We start from the raw sequence: 20,800 nt of genomic DNA, 5'->3' as shown, positions 1-20,800 counted from the left end.
AGTCTCACCTTCCCCTCTCTATTAGTCTAATTGGGCCAGTCGAGCCAAATGGAGCCCGCGCCAGAGACAGCCAATCTCCATGAAGAATGAATAAAACATGGCCCACCCCAACAATGCCTAAAAACACACATCTTTATTATCCTGTTTTGCTGATAATGAATGCACAGTACTGCCACGAAGGATAAGAGGAGACTGACGAAGATATATTTTAAAGGGAGAGATGAAGTGGGGTGTGACGTCACGCCAGTGTCAGGGAGAGCAGGGTAATACTTAGTGACACTCAATTTATGGGCCAAGGCTGTCAAATGAAAATGTAGTCAAATCCATCTAGCATATGTTTACATAGAAAAAGATGGGCGCGTTCAGAGTGAACAGCCCCCAGAGGTGGAGGTCTTTGCTGGTTGTGTCTTGACTATGCCTGGCTCCCTTATCAGCATTAGGTACGTGCATACAACTGTATTTAATGGAAAACACTGTGGTAGCACTGGTATAATGAAACTTTTTAACAGAAAGTTAACATCGAACTGTGTGCAGCATTATTTTTCTTGTTTTACTTCTTAAAATTTGAGAATATGTGCTGGAAAAATCTTTTCACTTCCTAATTTTACGCTCATTTGTTAACTGCCAGATATGCTCTTTGCAATAAACAATCGCTATAACACGGTGCTGATTGGTTTACACTGATTTGTTATGGATGTAGGAGACAACATCGATTTAAAAATCAGATGTCTTGTAGATATTTCCCCCTGCCTGAAATGTCTTTCCCCTACCTAAAAAATTATTTAAAATTCAAATATATTGTTTTTTTTTTTATATTGCAGTGAAAAATTAGAATTTAGTTTCTCACCCCTTTAAAGGCACTTAAAGCTGAAGTATATCATTTCCACGACACACTTTCCACGAGACAATGTTTCCAAAACAATACGCTCCTCCTCTGCTATTTATTTAAAGTCAGATAGTCCCACCCCCAACTTACACCATTGATAGAGTAACGTTGTAGGGGCAGGTCTAAGCAGGTCGCTCTAAACCATCACAGGAATTTTTATTGTACCAAGGAGACACAGTGTTTAGTGTTAGTGTTGTAGTGCATATTAAGCTGGGATAGAACAAAGCATTTTAAAACTGAAAAAGTTACATACTTCAGCTTTAAGAAACGGCAAACAAGAAAACAACTTACCGTTAGGAATAAGGATACCACCTAGCATGGTGCCAAAGACGATGCAAAGAGTGATGCTCTTAAAGCGAAGGGGTGGCATATATCCACCTGCAGCAAAGGTGCCATCCTTTTGCTGAAAACAAGTCAAGACATAGACAGAAATTTGGTCTCATTTACTATCATTAACATATGTTCTTGCATATGTGAAATTCACAACAGATCCATATGCTCATAAATCCTCATTCTAAAGTTGATGAATCTGAAAACCAGTTCAAAACCAGTTGTAACACAATAAGCACATTATATATAGGCCTATACAATATAGGTCTAATTTGTATTACATTTAGCAATAACGCACATAATTTGAATCTTAAATAAGTAAGACTTATTGTTAGACCATTTAGTTATTCAGTTTCTAATAATAATTTTTACAAATATCTAAATGTTTAAGTGTAGTTTGAGTTGGTTCAAAAACAATCTAAAACTGAGAAAAGCGTGTATGTGCGAACTTAATGATGAATCGTGATTTTTATGTGTAAACATTCGCACACAGGTTTTACACACAAATATGTTTGTGAATGAAACTCAGCGAACAGTCAGGCCACTTTAAAAACCCTCTCGAAAGAAAGGACCTGGTACAAGACTCCAGGTATATACATAGTTCTCCAAGCCTCTGTTATGGTTAAACAATTGAAATGCATGTAAAGATATTGGGTTTGGCATCTAAGCTTCATAAAACCCCCTCTACTCTGTTGTCAGGATGCCAGATTTAATGACAACCTAAAACGAGCCGCATGATTTGAGCTGATTCAGCATGGAAGTGATGATGAGAAAGAGAATCAAAGTCTTGACTGCTTTATTGAGGATATCTGGACCCCTTCTCATCAATCCAGCCCTTTTATTTCCCCTGAATCTCAGCAAGCTTATATCACTACCCCAGCAGTCTGGCTGCTCAGCTGCTGTCTGCAGAGGTTGGATCGAGGCCCTGAATCTCATGGGGATCCATTCTGAGACTGAGCAGGCAAATGCATGCTGACTAGGACCAGACTTGGGGATCTGTTAGATCCATTAAGGTATTTATGTAGTCCATACAATTTAGCAAAATACTTTTGCAGCTGGTTTTTGTTTACACGCCTCAGGAAGGATTCAGCCGATGGATTTTAAAGTTGGGCCAAGAATTTAAGTGTAACATATTACAAAAGGTGATACATATTGTGATAGAGTAGTTGATATGGCCACCCAGATCCACAATCACAAGTCCCAGGCCTGTTTTGAAATCAAGGGATTTTGCAAGTCCTGTCTATCAAACCAAAATGATGTCTCAAATGAGGTCAGTTCAACTAAGGAATGTTGTTCTACGTATTTCAGATTTTCAAAAGGGAAATACTCTCAGGTTCAATAAAATCCCTTTGAACTGTAACGACTTGACTAACTAGGCCCAATGCACAAGTTTCAAGCGTTAAATAATGTTTAAAGCCTTACTGAATGCAAATAAAATCCAAAAACACTATATTTGATGTTCAAAAGGAAAGCTATGTGGAGCTGAATTTTGGACCAATATGATTTAATTGTGGGTAGGGCTACCCAGGCAATGAAAAGAAAAACTAGCAATGCTGTTAACGATCGAGGCTGGTTAGGGCAAAAACTGATTGACAAGGAAGAAACAGGATTTATCGCTTAACACTTCATTGTGAAACCTGGAATAAAATACCTTTGTACTTTGTTTTGTAATAGTGTTGAATTTCATTGCTAGACACATTTGACCATTACCTGCTGCTCAAATAGCATGGTGTTGATGGCCTGTCTGCAGGGCAGGATCATCAAGGGGAAGCCCAAAGCCACAGACATCATGAAGCCAACACGGATCATCTCCGTCACCAGGTTGGATGGGAAGTTCATCAGTACGTTTCCAGCGATGTTATCAGTGAAGCTCACATAACCAAAGAACCCCACCTGTAAGTGTATCGCACAGAGTACAGTTTAGCTGTTAAGCCATCTCCTATGTAGTGTAAAAGGCTTATGAAAATCTGCAAAACGTAAAGTTATTTTAAAAGGCATTCGCAATGCATGTTACTTTTGTAATGTGACTATTTTCAAGTGAAACTAAATATATTGAGTTGGACATCACATACGGTGACTCTTTATTTTATCCATCTTGATTTGATTGGATTGTGAAAGGTTAGGCTATGTTACTATAGGTTAAGATTACTTTCCCCACCCACGTGGCCATGGTTACATCAGCAAAAGGAAAAAGGGCAAATGCTCTGCACTCTGAAAATGTTTATTGAAAACTGCTATTTTACAACCAAGAAATAATTACAGCTCAGGGCCATGTAACTATTTATTTCATGGTTACATCAGTAGAAAAGTTCTTTCAGAGGAGGACAAAATGGAGGTATATTACTGCCAAGTCATTCATATAAAAAACATATTGAATTGACAAATATTTATTTTTTGTTTAGAATAACATCTACTGATGACTTGTGCACAAAAAGATGGGGGCTTTTATTAAGAAAGTAAACAGGGTATTCAATATTGATGACACTACCTTTAAACAATGCACCTCAATTTGTAAATGAAAAAAGTTGCCTCACATTTATTTGGAAGCAAGCAGGAATTGAAAACTTTTTACACTTGAGTTCAATGTCCCCTAAACGTCTGAGCAAACATCATTTCATACGGGGGCCATATGACCCTGCTTGAACTGATCAGCCCTAATCCTTCTTATAGCATTATAAAGACACAACCCAGCAGAGATCCATGCCTCTTTCCTTGTCTCTTTGATGAACTCACAACCCCTCCTGACTGTGCAATGATATTGTTTTTCTGTGACAAAAAGAAAAAAAAGCTAACTGCAACACAGTTTTTCAAAGGTCTTTAAAGGGCTTTAATCGGCCCCCCGAAGGCTCACTATAAACAGAAACAAAGCAGTGCCTTCTCTCTCCGAACTTCATGGCCTTGATCTATACGCAGAGGAAAAGGTTCCCTTCAGTTGCAACACCAGGCAAAAGTCCTTGAGCCTGCCACAATACTCCCTCTCCCTTTATTCTATTCTGCAAACCCTCCCCTAGATCAATTCAGCTTTTGTTCAGGGACAAAAAAGCAAAAAGATGATGAAATATAAAGGCAGAAAATAAAGAATGTTGGGAAAAAAATCATGAGCAATATTATCTCCCAAGGTAACGTTTATACTGCAGCTTTCAGAGGGGAGAATAGGGACCAGAGACATTCAGTCGGCATCTTAAAACACATTCCACACAAAGCAGCCCAGAAAATATTTATGAAGGAATAAAAGAGACATGGCATTTAATGTTGATGAAGCGTGTCAGTGCACGGGGGTTTTGCAAAAAACATGCCAGGAAGCTTGACCCCGTCATTCAATTCTATCCATTCCTCCAAGCTCCAAGGCGTACAATTGGGGAGGAGTATTTAAATGGGTTGCTGGATGTGGATTTATGCAACAAAAATAATATGGAACATAACAATTATCGATTGTGTAAATGCTACCAGATGCATTTCCTTACCACCATTCCAGCATGTCTCAGTGATATGAAATCTTAGTGACTGTAAAAGATGAAAATCAGGTGAAGAAACAGTCTCACACACTTACTGTGATGTAGAAGGTGGTGACCACATTGAGTGAGGAGGTAAATATTGTGCTCATTCTCTTCACCGAAGGCTCATCCAGGCTGTCGTAAGTGGGTAATACTTGCCTATAAAGAAAATGCATTTTATACAAATCAGGCCTAAAACAAACGGGATTCAATACAAGTTAAGAGGTGTTGAGGTGTGTATTACTTTCTATGTTAAAATGCTTTTTCTGACTAATATGCAGAGACAACTAGAAGTACGTGTGCGTGGATTTCCCCAAAAAGTGTAAATATTTTGGCTATCAAAACATTGCTCTGTTTATTTGAGCATTCCAACCAGCCCGAAACAGCATAATTGGCTCAACCAATGGCATGATTTTGGCGTGGGACTATCTGGTTTATTATCGTTGGAGAGTTCAGGAAATCTGTTTAAAAACCATCCTTTTCCCAATTGTGTTTGGTGGCACAGAAATGACACATTTCATACAAACGTGCGTAATTTCAGCTGGAACTATTAGAAGGATAAACTTCTGGTTATGAGGAACAGACACTTTCTGGTATCCATGCACATATCATGCAAAAGTTTACCAGCTTTACGTGTTCATAGCAGGAGTTGAAAAACTGCATAGACAAAGTTAGTAAAAGATTCCAAGTCTTATGCCAACACATGTATAATCCTTATGGCAATATATATTAATTGACTTCCATTATAAGTACATTATTTTAAGTTTTTGTTAAAAATGTTACAGATGTAATAGCACTAAATTTACACCGATCAGCCACAACATTAAAACCACCTGCCTAATATTGTGTAGGTCCCCCTCATGCCGTCAAATCAACACCAACCTACATCCCAGAATAGCATTCTGAGATGTTGTTTTTATCACCACAGTTGTACAGAGTGGTTATCTGAGTTACCATAGACTTTGTCAGTTCAATCCAGTCTGGCCATTCTCTGTTGTCCTCTCTGGTCAACAAGGCATTTCCATCCACAGAATTGCCGTTTTTGGCACCATTTGGAATAAATTCTATTGACTATTGTGTGTGAAAATCCCAGGAGATCAACAGTCACAGAAATACTCAAACCAGCCCATCTGGCACCAACAATCTAGGGTAACCACTCTGTACAATTGTAGTGAGAAGAACAGCATATCAGAATGCTATTCTGAGATGCGGGTTTGCTCTCTTTTGGTGGCACGAGGGGGACCTACACAATATTAGGCAGGTGGTTTTAATGTTGTGGCTGATCGGTGTATATTGAACCTGGAATATACATTTCAATCAACACAATACAAAAGTGAATGATTGTAACATATGTACAAATTGTGCATGTTTAGATTTATTTTAACACTATAACAAATTAAGACAAATATAACAATATTCCACATTACATAAATGGAAATGAATGGGTTATTTCAAAACTGACCAATCACAGTATAATCATTATTTAGTATAATGACATACTGAACTGAGTGTTTGAGCAGTAGAGACAAACATGCAAGAGAAGCAGGAATTTAATACAGAAAGACCATCACTCATTTCAAACATTCAAAAGACAAAATGGAGGGAGGGAAGAAAGGAAGGAAGAGTTGAAATAGATGAATCAAGCACTGATAAAGGGTTCAGTATCACTGAGAAACAAAAAACAGCTACAAAAAGAGCAGAAAAATAAATCTATGACTGTCATCAGGACAACCAATAAAAGCAGACGCCAGCAAACATTAAATGGATAATTTACAACCGCTATATATTAGCGACAAGTGCTAGTCAGACTTTAGCATGTTATAACATTTCTTGGCAGTATGGGCTTTTGTTCAGGCTCCTTCACTCTCAGCCCACTCACAGCTCACATAGACACAGTCGGAGCCCATTCCTGCTTTTATTGGGCTATACAGTACCAAGTTCTGGGCTTTTTTGCCAAATGCCTGATCTCACACCAAAGGCCAGTTTGTCTCATAGCTGGAACTCACTCGCAATAAAAACCAGAGCAGAGAGAGAAACGTCTATGTAGACTTCTACATTTTATGTTTATTTCGTTTTTCGTTTTGAACTAATTTATTACAGTACTTGCAAGGCAGAACTGCATTAAAATTTAAGCAACTTAATGCTGATATTCAGTACAACAGCACTTTTACTAGTGTGGTATTGCTCTTCAACAACAGTATTTTTAAATACTGTTAAAGATACTTCTTAAATTTAAATTTTAGATATAAAAAATGTCAGTTATTTTGTCTAATTTTGCTCTAGTAACGAAACAGATCCATAAAATAGCTTTACAGAACTGGAACTTGGCCTTTCGTGATAATTAAATAATCGTCTGATTGCAGTTATTTGATCTAACCACGGTTATTTGAGATAACCGCTATTATTGAGCACTTTAAATTCACATTTTTCTGTCCAAATAAGGGAATAAATGGCATGTTTGAGTGTCTCATTCAATTGTACTCTGACCGTGTCAATGAGCCACACTGCTGACCACAGCCGTGATGCACACGCCATCTGCGGAGGTTTGCGCCAAACTCCCGGAAAATAAAAGGATTGTTGTGAATGAAAAAGCGATCCAGGCTCACTTTCATTTAACGATCGTGTTATGGCAAATGTTATTTGTCAATGTGGGTTCATGCACGCAGGATTAATGACACGCAGTGACACAGAGAAGCACTCATAAGGTCTTCCTTCATGTGAAATAAGGGCTCATGGGTTTAATCGGAGAGCCTCAAAGTAACATGTGAAAATCAAGAATTTTGAATAGAAATATTTTATTATTGCATACTTAATATACTATAATGTAATGCAATGTTATATAATAGGTATTTAGATTGGCTATCCAATAGCAAAGGTGTAAATGCAAAATGGCCCAAGACTAAAGTTGAGCAAAAAGTGAGAGATATTTTAAGTGTTTTGAAATATTTAGATTTTTAAAATCAAATTTTTTATGTCATTAATAAGATTGTTAAGATAATCACAATTATTTGTTTGACAAGTAATCGTCAGCCAAATGTCATAATCGTGACAGCCTTATTTGGAACTAACTGTTGAATAATCTTTCATTATTCTGGTTAAGGGTTTATTCTATGTCAGTCTTAAGTGTATTGCTTTTTTTTTTACATATTTAAATATTTAAATCCCCTCTTGACACTGACAGAAGGTTCACCATTCAAAATGTATCCAACAGTGAGGACATCATTGTTGCTGTGCATTCAGGAAGTATTCAGACCCCTTCATTTTTGTCCCATTTTGTTATGTATTTTGATATAATGCTTTTAATCTACACTCCATATCCCCTAATGACAAACCAAAAACCAGATTTTTGATAACTTTGCAAATTTATTAAAAAACAAAAAACAAAATGAAATATCACATTGACAATATTCAGACCCCTTTCTCTGGATCAACTTTGAGATGTTTCTACACTTTGATTAGAGTCCACCTGCGGCAAATTAAATTGATTGGACATGATTTGGAAAAGCAATCACCCGTCTACATAGGATCTCACGGCTGAAAATGCACATCAGAGCAAAAACTTAGTCATGAGGTCAAAGGAACAGCCTGCAGAGTTCAGAGACAGGATTGTGTCGAGGCACAGATCTGGGGAAGGCTAAAAAAATGTTTTGGCTGCATTGAAGGTTCCCAAGGGCACAGTGGCCTCCATAATTTTTAAATGAATGAAGTCTGGAACAACCAGGACTATTCCTAGAGCTCGCCACCTGGCCAAACTGAGCAATCAGGGGAGAAGGGCCATGGTAAAATAGGTCTGGTGGTCACCCTGGTTGAGCTCCAGAGATCATGTGTGGAGATGGAAGAAACTTGCAGAAGGCCAACCATCACTGCAACACTCCACCGATCTGAGCTTCATGGCAGAGTGGTTAGCACCTAAAGAACTCTGAATGTGAGAAACAAGATTCTCTGGTTTGAAGAAAGGAAGATTGAACTGTTTGGCCTCAATTCCAAGTGTCATGTCTGGAGGAAACCAGTCACCATTCATCACCTGCACAATACCATTCCAATGGTGAAGCATGATAATGGTAGTATCATGCTGTGGGGGTGTTTTTCAGTGGCAGGGACTAGTCAGGGTTGTAAGAAAACTTAACGCAGCAAAATACAGAAATATCCTTAATGAAAACCTATTCCAGAGCACTCAGGACCTCAGACTGGGCCAAAGGTTCACCTTCCAACAGTACAATGATCCTAAGACACAGTCTTAGAGTGGCCCAGCCAGAGTCCAGACTTAAACCCAATAAAACATCTCTGGAGAGACCTGAAAATGGCTGTCCACTGATGGTCCCCATTCAACCTGACAAAGCTTGAGAGGATCTGCAATAAAGAATGGCAGAAAATCCCCAAACCCAGGTGTGCAAAGCTTGTCGCATCATACCCAAAAAGACTTGAGACTGTAACTGCTGCCAAAGGTGCTTCAACTAAGAACTCATTATGGGGTATGGAGTGTAGATTGATGTGAAAAAATGATTGAAAGCATTTTAGCATAAGGCTGCAACATAACAAAATGTGAAATAAACAATTAAGGGGTCTGACATTTTTCTGAATTCACTGTATGTCTGTATACTGATTGGTCTTCTTTCTTACACCTATTTACATACTGTATAGTGATGGTTCTGTGCATGGTGCAATTCTCATTTACTGACGACAGACAAGATATTTCAAAACAATGGCAAAGCACTCACTGTGGCAGAACCAAAGCTTAAAACCTAGACTTACCAAAAACTTTAACAAAATTATTTTCTTGCCTTGCAAGCACTATTTCCTTCAGGAAATGTAAATCAAATGTAATTATTTGTTTGTCCTCTGTTCAAGTTTGATTCTTTATCCTTGTAAATGCTTTTTGACAATAGCTTTTGTCATGTCAATAAAGCACATCTGAATCTAAACAGAATTGAATTCAGAGATCGAGAGAGAGAAACAGAGGGGGTGGATGGAAGATAGTGAGCTTTGACTGACTGGCAATGACAATCGATAGCTTTTACAGCCATGATAATGAAACATAATAGAATTCAGATATATGTCTTTAGGGCTTATGTGCATACTGCAAAGTTTTTGAAGTGATAATGAAACCCCTAAATTATCGTTCTGTTTGTGTATGGAATACAGCATTCAGTCCCGTAATTGCAATGGTTGACATAGTGATAACCATAGCAAAGTTTTGGCATCTTTTTGTTTTCTCCCCAATTTGGAATGCCCAATTACCAATGCACTCGAAGTCCTCGTGGTGGCATAGTGACTCTATTCGGAGGACGAATTTCAGTTGCGTTTACGTCTGAGACGTCAATCTGCACATCATATCGCGTGGCTTGTTGAGCACATTACCGTGGAGACAAAGCGCTATCATGCTATAGCTTCATGCTATTCCCTGTAGCATCCACGTACAACTCACCATTTCTTTTTGACAAAAGAAATATTAGCAACCAGAGATTCTCCACGTCCAGTAATTTTAAATAAACAGATGGTGTTATCTTGTGTGAACAGAACAGGATTAGATACTCCAAAGAGAAGTGACAACTGTAATTATCTGCACAGTGTATGTGGCCTATAGAGATTTACATATAGAATTCAAACAACTTCTTTATTAGGCAAACACAGCCCTAATGAAATTCCAATGTTTGATGGGGAGATTCTCAAGGGCGATGCTTTGGTACCATTGCACATTCTCTACACTTCTATAAAGTGTTGACACAGTAATTATTTTGTAATCCTGCTAAACTGATTCTGTCATAACACCTAATTCTGTGAATCTGTGACTTGATGCTGTGCAAGCTGACATGACAATTTTACGACAGGAATAACATCATTATGGTGTTTACACATTACAGTGGCACATTGCACATTAAATGAGAGTCGTGTAAAGATGCCAGTGGGCCAGCATGTTGCTGTGTGTTTGGCTGGATTGTGGAGCTCTTCAAAAAACAGAATCTGTTCTCCTATTGAAAAGAGAGTAATCGGGTCAAATTTCCGAAAAAGAGAGGCATCGGGTCAAAATTTCAGTAAACCGAACAGAGCTTGACAGAGCTGGAGGGTAAACAAACTTGTCTTTGCTAAATAGAATTAACTTAATAATTGTAAATGTACTGAAGAAGTAAACGTAAATGGATGGGTAAATGTAGGCGATGACAGGACCTGTTTGCGGTCAGATCAAAGTTCTCATGTTGAAGAATCACAGTCTTACTGTTCTAATGATCAAGTTTAAGTGGCATTATGTGTCAATGCTAGCCAAAAAGCCAGAGCAAAATATCACTCATCACCCCTCAGAGAAAGAGTGTGTACATACTCATAGATATAGTATGGAGACAAATCTGCCTGAGGATGTTAAAATCTGAAACTAAAACCGCCAAAACCTTTTTTTACATAAAAACTATAGAAGTCTATTGCTCTCATTTAGATATCTAAGTGTGTGCGTGTGTCTGTAAAGGGAAGTCACAGTTAGCCTCAAGAGCTGCATTACCTCATCCACACCAGAATCCACCACTGACACCTCCTCCACCCCAACACCATCACACTCTCTCTCAAACACACACACGAGTGCCAACACCCCCAAACTGTAACACCCCATTTCTATTCACTTCAAAACACAAACACACACAACACCATTTCAAAAGAGAAGAGCTGAAGGCAGAAACTTGGAGTGGAAAAGTGGATATTAGTAAATGTGTGAATGATAAGAAACACAGAAAGAGGCAAATATATGCCACTCCTTGTCCACTGATCAAGCAAAGAATGCCTACCCAAGATTACCAACCCCCTGTGTGGTAAGTATATTTGAGCTAGCAAATAAAGGAAAGAAAAATGAGGTCAAGATGGAGAAAAAGAATGTGAATTCTTATCAAAGTGGATAAACACTGGACAAATATCTCCCGGCAGAATCAAAGGCTCCTGATGATGCCTTTAACAATGTTAACAACCTATGATCTCAGTGTTAGTTTATGGCACTCCTGTAGCCATAAAACCTACACATATCCAAGTTTCAAAGTTTAGTTTTAAAACTAAAGCCTGTGTCAATGATCAGTGGTTGAATTCATTAGGGGAAGATCAGGTCGTGATGAGCGTTTTAAAGAAGAATTATGATAAGCTGAAAAAACTCATCATTCAATGTTTATGAATTGTGTCAGTTATGGTCTTATCCAAACGCACAAATACTTCAACTGTATACTGCTTCTGTGATGTTGCCAACTGACAATGGAAAATAAAAGCAATCAAGACCCAAGTCTATTGGGTCAAGCCAGAGAAAACTAGAGCAATTGGTTTTGAAAAGCAAAAGAGGCCTTTCACTGTTTAGATATAGCAGGAGTAGTTCACCCATAAATGAAAACTCTCCTTTAACCACCCTCATATTGTTCCAAACCTGCAGTATCTTTTCTTCCATAGAACACAAAATGACCTGTTTTGAAGAAACGATATCAAGGGAAGCCGATTTTATCAAGCATGTGACCCGCTTTGCGCTATCCTGTCACCGGAGCTCGCATTTCGAGTGAAGACCAGTTTGACGCACGGATAGAGCAGAGCACAACTTCAGGCTTCAATCACTCTGCGCACATCCATATCCCACATGAGAAGCATATTTAGTGCTTATAAAGCAAGATGAATATCATAAGGTTGCTGCATCGTCTGACATAAATGTGCAAAGATGTGGCTGGCAATAGAGTGAAAGAATAAAGATAAAGATGTTATCGCATCGTTGGTTATTTGATCGATGCATGGATCCAGATCGATGGATTGTTATAGCCCTACAAGTGACCAGGGGCTAGTCAGGGGCCAAGCTCCAAAAAAGACAAAAATGAAACATAAAGCTGCTATGAAAGTATTGACACTCAAAATTTTAATTTATACACATTCGCAATTGAGAGCTATGACAAAAGGTCAAAAGTTTTATGGTGCTTTTTAGTCCTTTTGTGGCTCGACAGCCATTAAATCTCGGCAGCATGAACATTCTGCTAAATTTCTCATTTTGTCTTCAACTGAAGAAAGATACTACATCATACATGTTTGGAATGACATAAGTTCTGAGTAAATAATTACACAGAATTTTTATTTTTGGTGGACTATTCCTTAATGAAAACAGTTTGCAGAAGGCAAGAAGTTAGACATTCCACACAGGTTACATCCACACAAACGTTGGAGAAAATAGGCATAAAATAAGTGGCTTCAAGTACACTTGAACAGCACAACTTAGTGAAACTGCTATACCTACATTATCACATCAGGTGCTTCAGCTTGAAACTGGCTTGTCGTCAGTAGCTTTCCTTTTGCACCATGAAAATGGAGCCCTACATTTACAACCTAACTGGCCTAATCAAGGCGGCAGAAAGGAGGAGAGAGGCGGTGCAAGGATTGGGGATTACTTACGATTGACAGGCAAATGCCATGCCACAGATAGGGATGCAGCGAAAGACGCCGTCCCACCGAACGTAAATGACCTTGTCCAGCCACTGGCCAGTGAGGAGGCCATGTTTGAAGGAGGAGAGCACCATCTGTGGTGGAGGGGAGAGCAGGAGGGTTACAGAACATCCCATAAAGGTAAGAAGGAGGGAGAAAGTGAGAGAGAGAGAGAGCCTGGGACGACAGAGACGGTGCTTTGATTAGACCCTTATGCTGATGATGAAAAGAGCAAGGAGACTCTTAAAGGGATGGTACAATCTGATTGCTGCACATATTTGCAGAAAACATGTAATGGAAGTCAACTCGTTCCCCTCAAAATCAAGAGAACCAGTCCATGTAACAAACAAAATCACTTACACTTCAAGCCCTATTGGATATGCTTACCCAGCTATAGGGTTTTATTCCTGGGGGAGTATATCAGGGGCGGCTGGGTATTACCAAAGACTCAAGACAACATCTGATTGCACACCAGTGCAGTAATGTCACACACTCACTTACACACAAACCCTGAACGAGATGACACCACCAAACAGAAGCTGAACAGAGGATGAAGGGGGATTTTGGGTAATGTAGTTGAATTCATGGTGGTTGTATGGTCCGTGCTCCAGGGCGGATTACTTACGGGTGGCAGCAGAAGGTGGTGGCGATAATTGGCAGACACTGTATGACACCCTTGAAGCGCCACAGATGTACATGCTCCACCCAGGAGCCACTGATTATTCCATAACGCAGAGAAGACAACACTATCTATAGGCCGCAGGGTCAGAGCATCAGATGGTCGGTCGGAAGTCAGCATCAGGATTGGGGGTGGAGCAGCAGTTCAGATTGGGGCAAAGGGAAGATACATCAAGATTAGAGGGTTAAAGGGAAAGTTCTCCCAAAAATACAAATTCTGCCATCATCCACTCATGCTCATGTTGTTCCAAACTTGTATGATTTTCTTCTGTGTAATGCAGTAGTAAATCTTGGACAGAATTCACCATTCCCTCTCTCCCTTTTTCCATACAATAAAAAAGTAAATTGTGACTTAGCTAAACACCTCCTTTTGTGTTCCACCTAGGAAATTAAGTCATATGAGTTTGGCATAACATGATGGTGAGTAAATGATGACAGAATTTTTCTTTCTGGGCGAAATATTCCTTTAAATGCCAGACTGAGGAAGGGGTTGTGACAAATAACACCCCATGGTGCTGGATAAAATGTAAACAAACTGTAAAGGTAATTATATTGTGATGCAGCAGACTAAACTCAATTCATTCAGCAATGTCAAAAACTCTGGAAAGGTTATCAGACATTAACATTACATACAGTAGAGTCCAAAAAAGACCACTAGTGAAAAATCCTTCTATGTTCTATGTTTTTTAATTAATTACTAATTTCAGTATTTCTTAGTATTTGTTTTGTCCCGCTTTAGCTTTAATAACAGCATGCACTCTGGTTGGTGTGGACTCCACAAGTTTGGAGAAAAGGCATAACATGATGATCCATGTTATTCCATCATGATCTGAGAATGTTCCAAACATCATCATGTGTGCTTCAATGGAAGCAATGAGATCTGACCTTATAATCGGAGTTAACATGGTCAATGTCACAAATTTGCAATCATTTGAGTTATGACCTGGATATAGTGCAGTATTCTTATAAATGTCTTCTTCATTTTTCATAATAACAAATTCAAATTCTAAAACGTTTGGTTTATTTCCATCTTCAAATGAAAAAAATTCAATATGGTCTGAGATTTTGGACCCCACAGTAAATAACTCTTAACAAAAAAGTCAATTAATTTGATTAAGTCTTCTCCTTACCATTTAATAGCTTTCCATAATTTAAGAGATTTTACGATGTATTGCAAATTACAGCAGGGCAGGCTGCAATAAAGCCTACACTTTATATTAAAGTTTCTAAGACATCCACTGATTTAAAAAAGCAGACATTGAAGTGCTGCTGCCATGGTAATGCTGTGTTCCACTTACAGGTGAAACTCGAAAAATTAGAATATCGTGCAAAAGTTCATTAATTTCAGTAATTCAACTTAAATGGTGAAACTAATATATTATATAGACTCATTACAAGTAAAGTAAGATATTTCAAACCTTTATTTGATATAATTTTGATGATTATGGCTTACAGCTTATGAAAACCCCAAATTCAGAATCTCAGAAAATTAGAATATTACATGAAATCAATAAAAAAAAGGATTTTAAATACAGAAATGTCAGCCCTCTGAAAAGTATAATCATGCATATGTACTCAGTACTTGGTTTGGGCCCCTTTTGCATTAATTACTGCCTCAATGCGGCGTGGCATGGATGCTATCAGCCTGTGGCACTGCTGAGGTGTTATGGAAGACCAAGATGCTTCAATAGCGGCCTTCAGCTCTTCTGCATTGTATGGTCTCATGTCTCTCATCTTTCTCTTGGCAATGCCCCATAGATTCTCTATGGGGTTCAGGTCAGGCGAGTTTGCTGGCCAATCAAGCACAGTAATACCATGGTCATTGAACCTGGTTTTGGTACTTTTGGCAGTGTGGGCAGGTGCCAAGTCCTGCTGGAAAATGAAGTCAGCATCTCCATAAAGCTTGTCTGCTGAAGGAAGCATGAAGTGCTCTAAAATGTCCCGGTAGACGGCTCCGTTGACTCTGGACTTAATAAAGCACAGTGGACCAACACCAGCCGATGCCATGGCTCCCCAAACCAACACAGACTGTGGAAACTTCACACTGGACTTCAAGCATCTTGGATTGTGTGCCTCTCCATTCTTCCTCCAGACTCTGGGACCTTGGTTTCCAAATGAGATGCAAAATTTGCTCTCATCAGAAAAGAGGACTTTGGACCACTGAGCAACAGACCAGTTCTTTTTTCTTTAGCCCAGGTAAGACGTCTGACATTTGAAGCCCATGTCCAGGACCCGTCTGTGTGTGGTGGCTCTTGATGCAGTAACTCCAGCCTCAGTCCACTCCTTGTGAAGCTCCCCACACATTTGAATGGCCTTTTCCTGACAATCCTCTCCAGGCTACGGTCATCCCTGCTGCTTGTGCACCTTTTTCTTCCACACTTTTCCCTTCCACTTAACTTTCTATTAATGTGCTTTGATACAGCACTTTGAGAACATCCAACTTCTTTTGCAATTACCTTTTGAGGCTTTCCCTCCTTGTGGAGGGTGTCAATGATGGTTTTCTGCACAACTGTCAGGTCAGCAGTCTTCCCCATGATTGTGTATTCAACTGAACCAGACTGAGAGACCATTTAAAGGCTCAGGAACCCTTTGCAGGTGTTTAGCTGATTAGAGTGTGACACTTTGAGCCTACAATACTGAACCTTTTCACAATATTCAAATTTTCTGAGATTCTGAATTTGGGGTTTTCATAAGCTGTAAGCCATAATCATCTAAATTATATCAAATAAAGGCTTGAAATATCTTACTTTGCTTGTAATGAGTCTATATAATATATTAGTTTCACCTTTTAAGTTGAATTACTGAAATTAATGAACTTTTGCACGATATTCTAATTTTTTGAGTTTCACCTGTACATCCTAGTCACAAAAACCAATCAATCACCACTTACACTTTTCAAAAGAAAATTAACAGAAAATTGGCTACATTTGTTTAAAACAGCTATACATGAATTCCAAACATACTTGATACACTATGATGCATAAGAGAGCATTACGTGACCTAAAGCAATAAAGTAAACATAACAAGAAAAAAGAGGGCAGCAGTAATTTGAAGTGTTTGAAAGTCATGTTAAAGTGCACTCTTATGTTTTATACAGGGTTCATACAGGCATCAATGAATGAAAATCAAGGACTTTCAAGTAATTTTTCCAGCACATATTTTCATTTAAAAGATTTTACAGAAATGAGAGAACTCTGACAACAATAAGTCAGAAAATCGCAATTTCAGTAATTCCGACATGGTGTTAATGGACCATTAATAAATGTACGTCCAAAAAGCACATAAAGGCAGCACAAATGTAATTTATATGACTTCAGTGGTTAAATCTATAACTTCAGAAGTTATATGATAGGTGTGGGTGAGAAACAGATCGATATTTAAGTATATTTTTTTCCAATAAATTCTCCTCCCTGCCCAGTAGGTGGCGATATGCACAAAGAATGCAAATTACCAAAAACTAAGCAGAATCTGAAAGTAAAAGTGGAGATTTATTGTAAAAAATTACTTAAATATTGATCTGTTTCTCACCCACACTTATAACATCGTATTCTGAAGATATGGATTTAACCACTGGAGTATTATGGATTACTTATATGCTGCCTTTATGTGCTTTTGGAGCTCCAAAATTTAGGTACCATTCACTTGCATTGCGAGGACCTACAGAGCTGCAATATTCTTCTAAAAATCTTTGATTGTGCTCATCACAAGAAATGGTAAATGGTCTGCACTTATATAGCACTTTTTTTAACCTTAGCGATTTTCAAAGCACTTTACTCTGTGACTCATTCACCCATTCACACACACACACCAATCGAACCACCAGCCCTGCAATTAGTGGCCAACCCACTCTACCACCTGAGCCACAGCGCCCCTTAAAGATAGTCATACACATCTGGGGTGGCATAAGGGCAAGTAAATGATTAGATAATTTTCATTTTTGGGTGAACTATCCCTTTAAATTTCTAAAAGCTACAATCAAGCACTTTAAGCACTTAAAGGACCTTGTGCAAACCCGGTTTATAAGAACATTTATCTTTAAATTGATTCAAAGCTCAAAGATCAAATGACTGCATTACATCCTCATACAAATGCCACATATAGTGAAAACAAAATCTAAACAGACACACTTTGCCGCTTTTTGCACACTCAGGAACACCTGCATGTAAATGTGCTGATAGGGTTGAATATTTATAAGGTTTGCAGTTTGACTCTGGAACTGTGGAAAGGGGAACGACTCACCGTGAACATGAACAGTGTGTAGAAGATCAGTGCCATGGCTGAGAAGGACTGAATGGATGACATCATGTTTCTCTGCAAGCTGAGGGGCAGCACGATAAAAAGCGACACCGCGATCAATAACACGATACGGAAGCTCCACGTCACCTGAAGGGGCAGAAAGAAAAACACTTATAAGCCGATTTGCGGGGAGAAAAAAAGCATACAGATGCAGGTATTCAGAATTATGTGCAGGATGCATGCTTCACAACCATGCTGATGGCCAGTTCATGTGATCTCATTTACAAAAAATTATAAAATCCAATTATATTTTATAGTTCCATGAAGCAATATCAATTTGTTTTTTACATCTAGAGCAATTTAAGATTTTACATAGATTATTTTGCGCCCCCTCTAGATTGCATAGGCTTGGTCTTAAAGATACAACCACCTGCAGGTGATGTCAATCAGAAGACGGGGACACAACCCATGTTTTTTGGGGGGGTGTTAAGATCAAAGAATTTTGGTTGTGGGTTCAGAGCTTTATGTGTGACGTATTTGACACTCAATTTTAATTTTCCCCAGACGCTGTATCTGTAGCGGTCATTAATATTGGGGATTGATATTTAAAATGTTTTTGGGTCCTAGCCCTCCGGCTTATGATCGGCAGGCGGATCATCCTCATGGGATGGAAGTCGGCTGTCACCCTCATTTCAGGAGTGGTGCGGGGAGATGGGCGGTGTGGCGGCATTTGAGGAGGTGATTTATAGAAGGTTGGGAAAACGGGATTTGTTTGACAAGAAGTGGGGTGGATATTTAGCTTTTTTGGAGGGATCTCAGGGAGGGGCAGTGGAGAAGGATTTGTAGTTTAGATGTGCATTCTTGTTGTTTTTTAAAGTATACTTTTTTTATGTTCTAATTGTTTGTGACCAATGTAGTGCATGTTTGTGTCGGGTGGGGGTGTATATAATTTGATTCCATATTTTATGTTGTGTTTGTTTGTTTTATGAATGGAATCAATAAAAATTGTTAATAACAAGAAAAAATAGCACAGCACTTTGTATAGATAGTGCTCTTTGATGTTATCATCGCAAAGGGCTTATGAACAAGAGCAATAACCTGTTCAGGGAAATGTGTACTAACTATAATTAATTGATATGTAATAAATGTGTCACAACAGGAGTAACTTAATGTTAGGAAATTTTAACCTATATTAGGAAAAAAGTAGATTTCTTACCTGCAGCCCAAGGAGTTGGGCAAAGAAGTTGGACCCCAGATCAGCAATGACGACATAGAAAGCAATACATGTCCCTAGCATCAGGCCAATCATGCTGTCAAGAGGAAGAGAAAAGGTAAGATTGTTTTTACATGAGGATGAAGCTGAAAAAAGATGAGTCTTCAAATAAACATCTTACCTCAATTCCACAAGTGCCTTGCCTGGTTTTCCATAAGCATGAAAAGCTGGAGAGAAAATGAAAATGGTTAGCAAGTCTTACTGACATGTTCTTGAAACAAAATAATGCTGTCATCCTGCAAACATAAAAAACAATACTTCTTGCAAAAGCATCTAAAAAGTTTTAAATTCTTTAAGTCGTAATGGCATATGTACTGCTTTTGGTCACTCTCACCCAGTCCAGCATAAGTCCTGCGTTTGGTGTTACTGGCCGAGTGGACCAGGAACATGCAGGACTGGTGGGTCATCCATGAACAGAAGAACAGCAACAAAGTACCCAACACAATTCCACACTGCAAAGAGAATAAAGAAAAGACAAATAGCTATACAAAGCAAGAGGGGTATGTTAATGGAACAGTTTACCCACATTTACTCGCCCTCATTTTGTTTCAAATCCATATGACTTGTTTTATTCCATGAAACACAAAAAGAGATGTTAGACAGTATGCTAGCCTGAGTCACTTTCATCATTTTTACATTAAAATTTATTTTTTTACAGTAAAAGTCAATAGTGACTAAAAAGGCTATCTTGCTGCCTAATATCTACATTTCAGTTCCAGAGTGAGTAAATGATTACAGAACATAAATTTTGTTTTATTTAAAATTAGTCAATTAGTAACCAGGAAAGTTGTGTGTAAACAAATGGTAGACATAAACATAAACATAAACATTAAATCCTCCTATCAGTGCAGAGAACTGGCATAGCACACTTTCCCACGGCCCCTTTGAACCCAGTGTTTACCTGTTTGAAGCAGAAGGGCATCGTCAGAACACTCACACCCACAATGCTGTTTACAACGTTCATAATCAGACCCCAGTTTGATGCAGTCATTTTGCCTTTCTGACAGCACAGATCTCTAATGTATAGGCAGTGTTTGTGCAGTGCTTTGTACACTGGTCAAAATTTAATTGTGATAAGAGGGTTGATGCAACGGTCCTTCACCTGGTGGACGTGGCGTGGCACTCTGTGAAGATGCAGAAGCAAAACAACAACATTAATGTCATCACATTGGCGCATAACAATTCCATAATTTTTTTTTCTTAAATCAATATCAACATTTTAGGTTAACATTTATATGAATGTTTAAGGAAAGTGTATATTTTAGGTGGTGTGACTGGTCACCATTTATATATATCTTATACTTTAAAAAAAAATAATAATTCACCAGTTAATTTTTAATGGTCCTGTGGTGTGACAACTGATACTACTCCAAGTAGTCTCTCAAGTTATATGGTCAAAAAATGCATGCATTATAATTGTAAAAGGTTTAGTAAAATGTTGTTTAAAATAGGTTTCGATGCTGTAAATGGCTTACCACAGGACAT

At 38.5% G+C, this 20,800-nt stretch overlaps 1 protein-coding gene across 2 annotated transcripts in view; it reads right to left on the bottom strand.

The window, feature by feature from the left end:
• The window catches only part of LOC127627003 (putative sodium-coupled neutral amino acid transporter 10), a 36,669-nt gene that overhangs the window by 15,388 nt on the left and 481 nt on the right, over nt 1-20,800 (bottom strand). For both annotated transcript variants that reach the window (XM_052103188.1, XM_052103189.1), the window contains exons 2-10: nt 20,217-20,439; nt 19,650-19,767; nt 19,437-19,482; nt 19,259-19,352; nt 18,046-18,189; nt 13,099-13,223; nt 4,767-4,869; nt 2,927-3,109; nt 1,178-1,289 (exon numbers count right to left, since the gene is read on the bottom strand). In XM_052103188.1, coding sequence (XP_051959148.1) covers nt 1,178-1,289; nt 2,927-3,109; nt 4,767-4,869; nt 13,099-13,223; nt 18,046-18,189; nt 19,259-19,352; nt 19,437-19,482; nt 19,650-19,767; nt 20,217-20,306 — 1,015 coding nt within the window. In that variant the 5' untranslated portion in view covers nt 20,307-20,439. The remainder of the gene's footprint in view (nt 1-1,177; nt 1,290-2,926; nt 3,110-4,766; nt 4,870-13,098; nt 13,224-18,045; nt 18,190-19,258; nt 19,353-19,436; nt 19,483-19,649; nt 19,768-20,216; nt 20,440-20,800) is intronic.

The sequence above is a fragment of the Xyrauchen texanus genome, chromosome 33 (genome assembly GCF_025860055.1).
Source record: "Xyrauchen texanus isolate HMW12.3.18 chromosome 33, RBS_HiC_50CHRs, whole genome shotgun sequence".
In the NCBI taxonomy this organism is placed as follows: domain Eukaryota; kingdom Metazoa; phylum Chordata; class Actinopteri; order Cypriniformes; family Catostomidae; genus Xyrauchen; species Xyrauchen texanus.
Note: the sequence above shows the minus strand (reverse complement) of the source record. Positions and strands in the feature narration are given on the sequence as shown.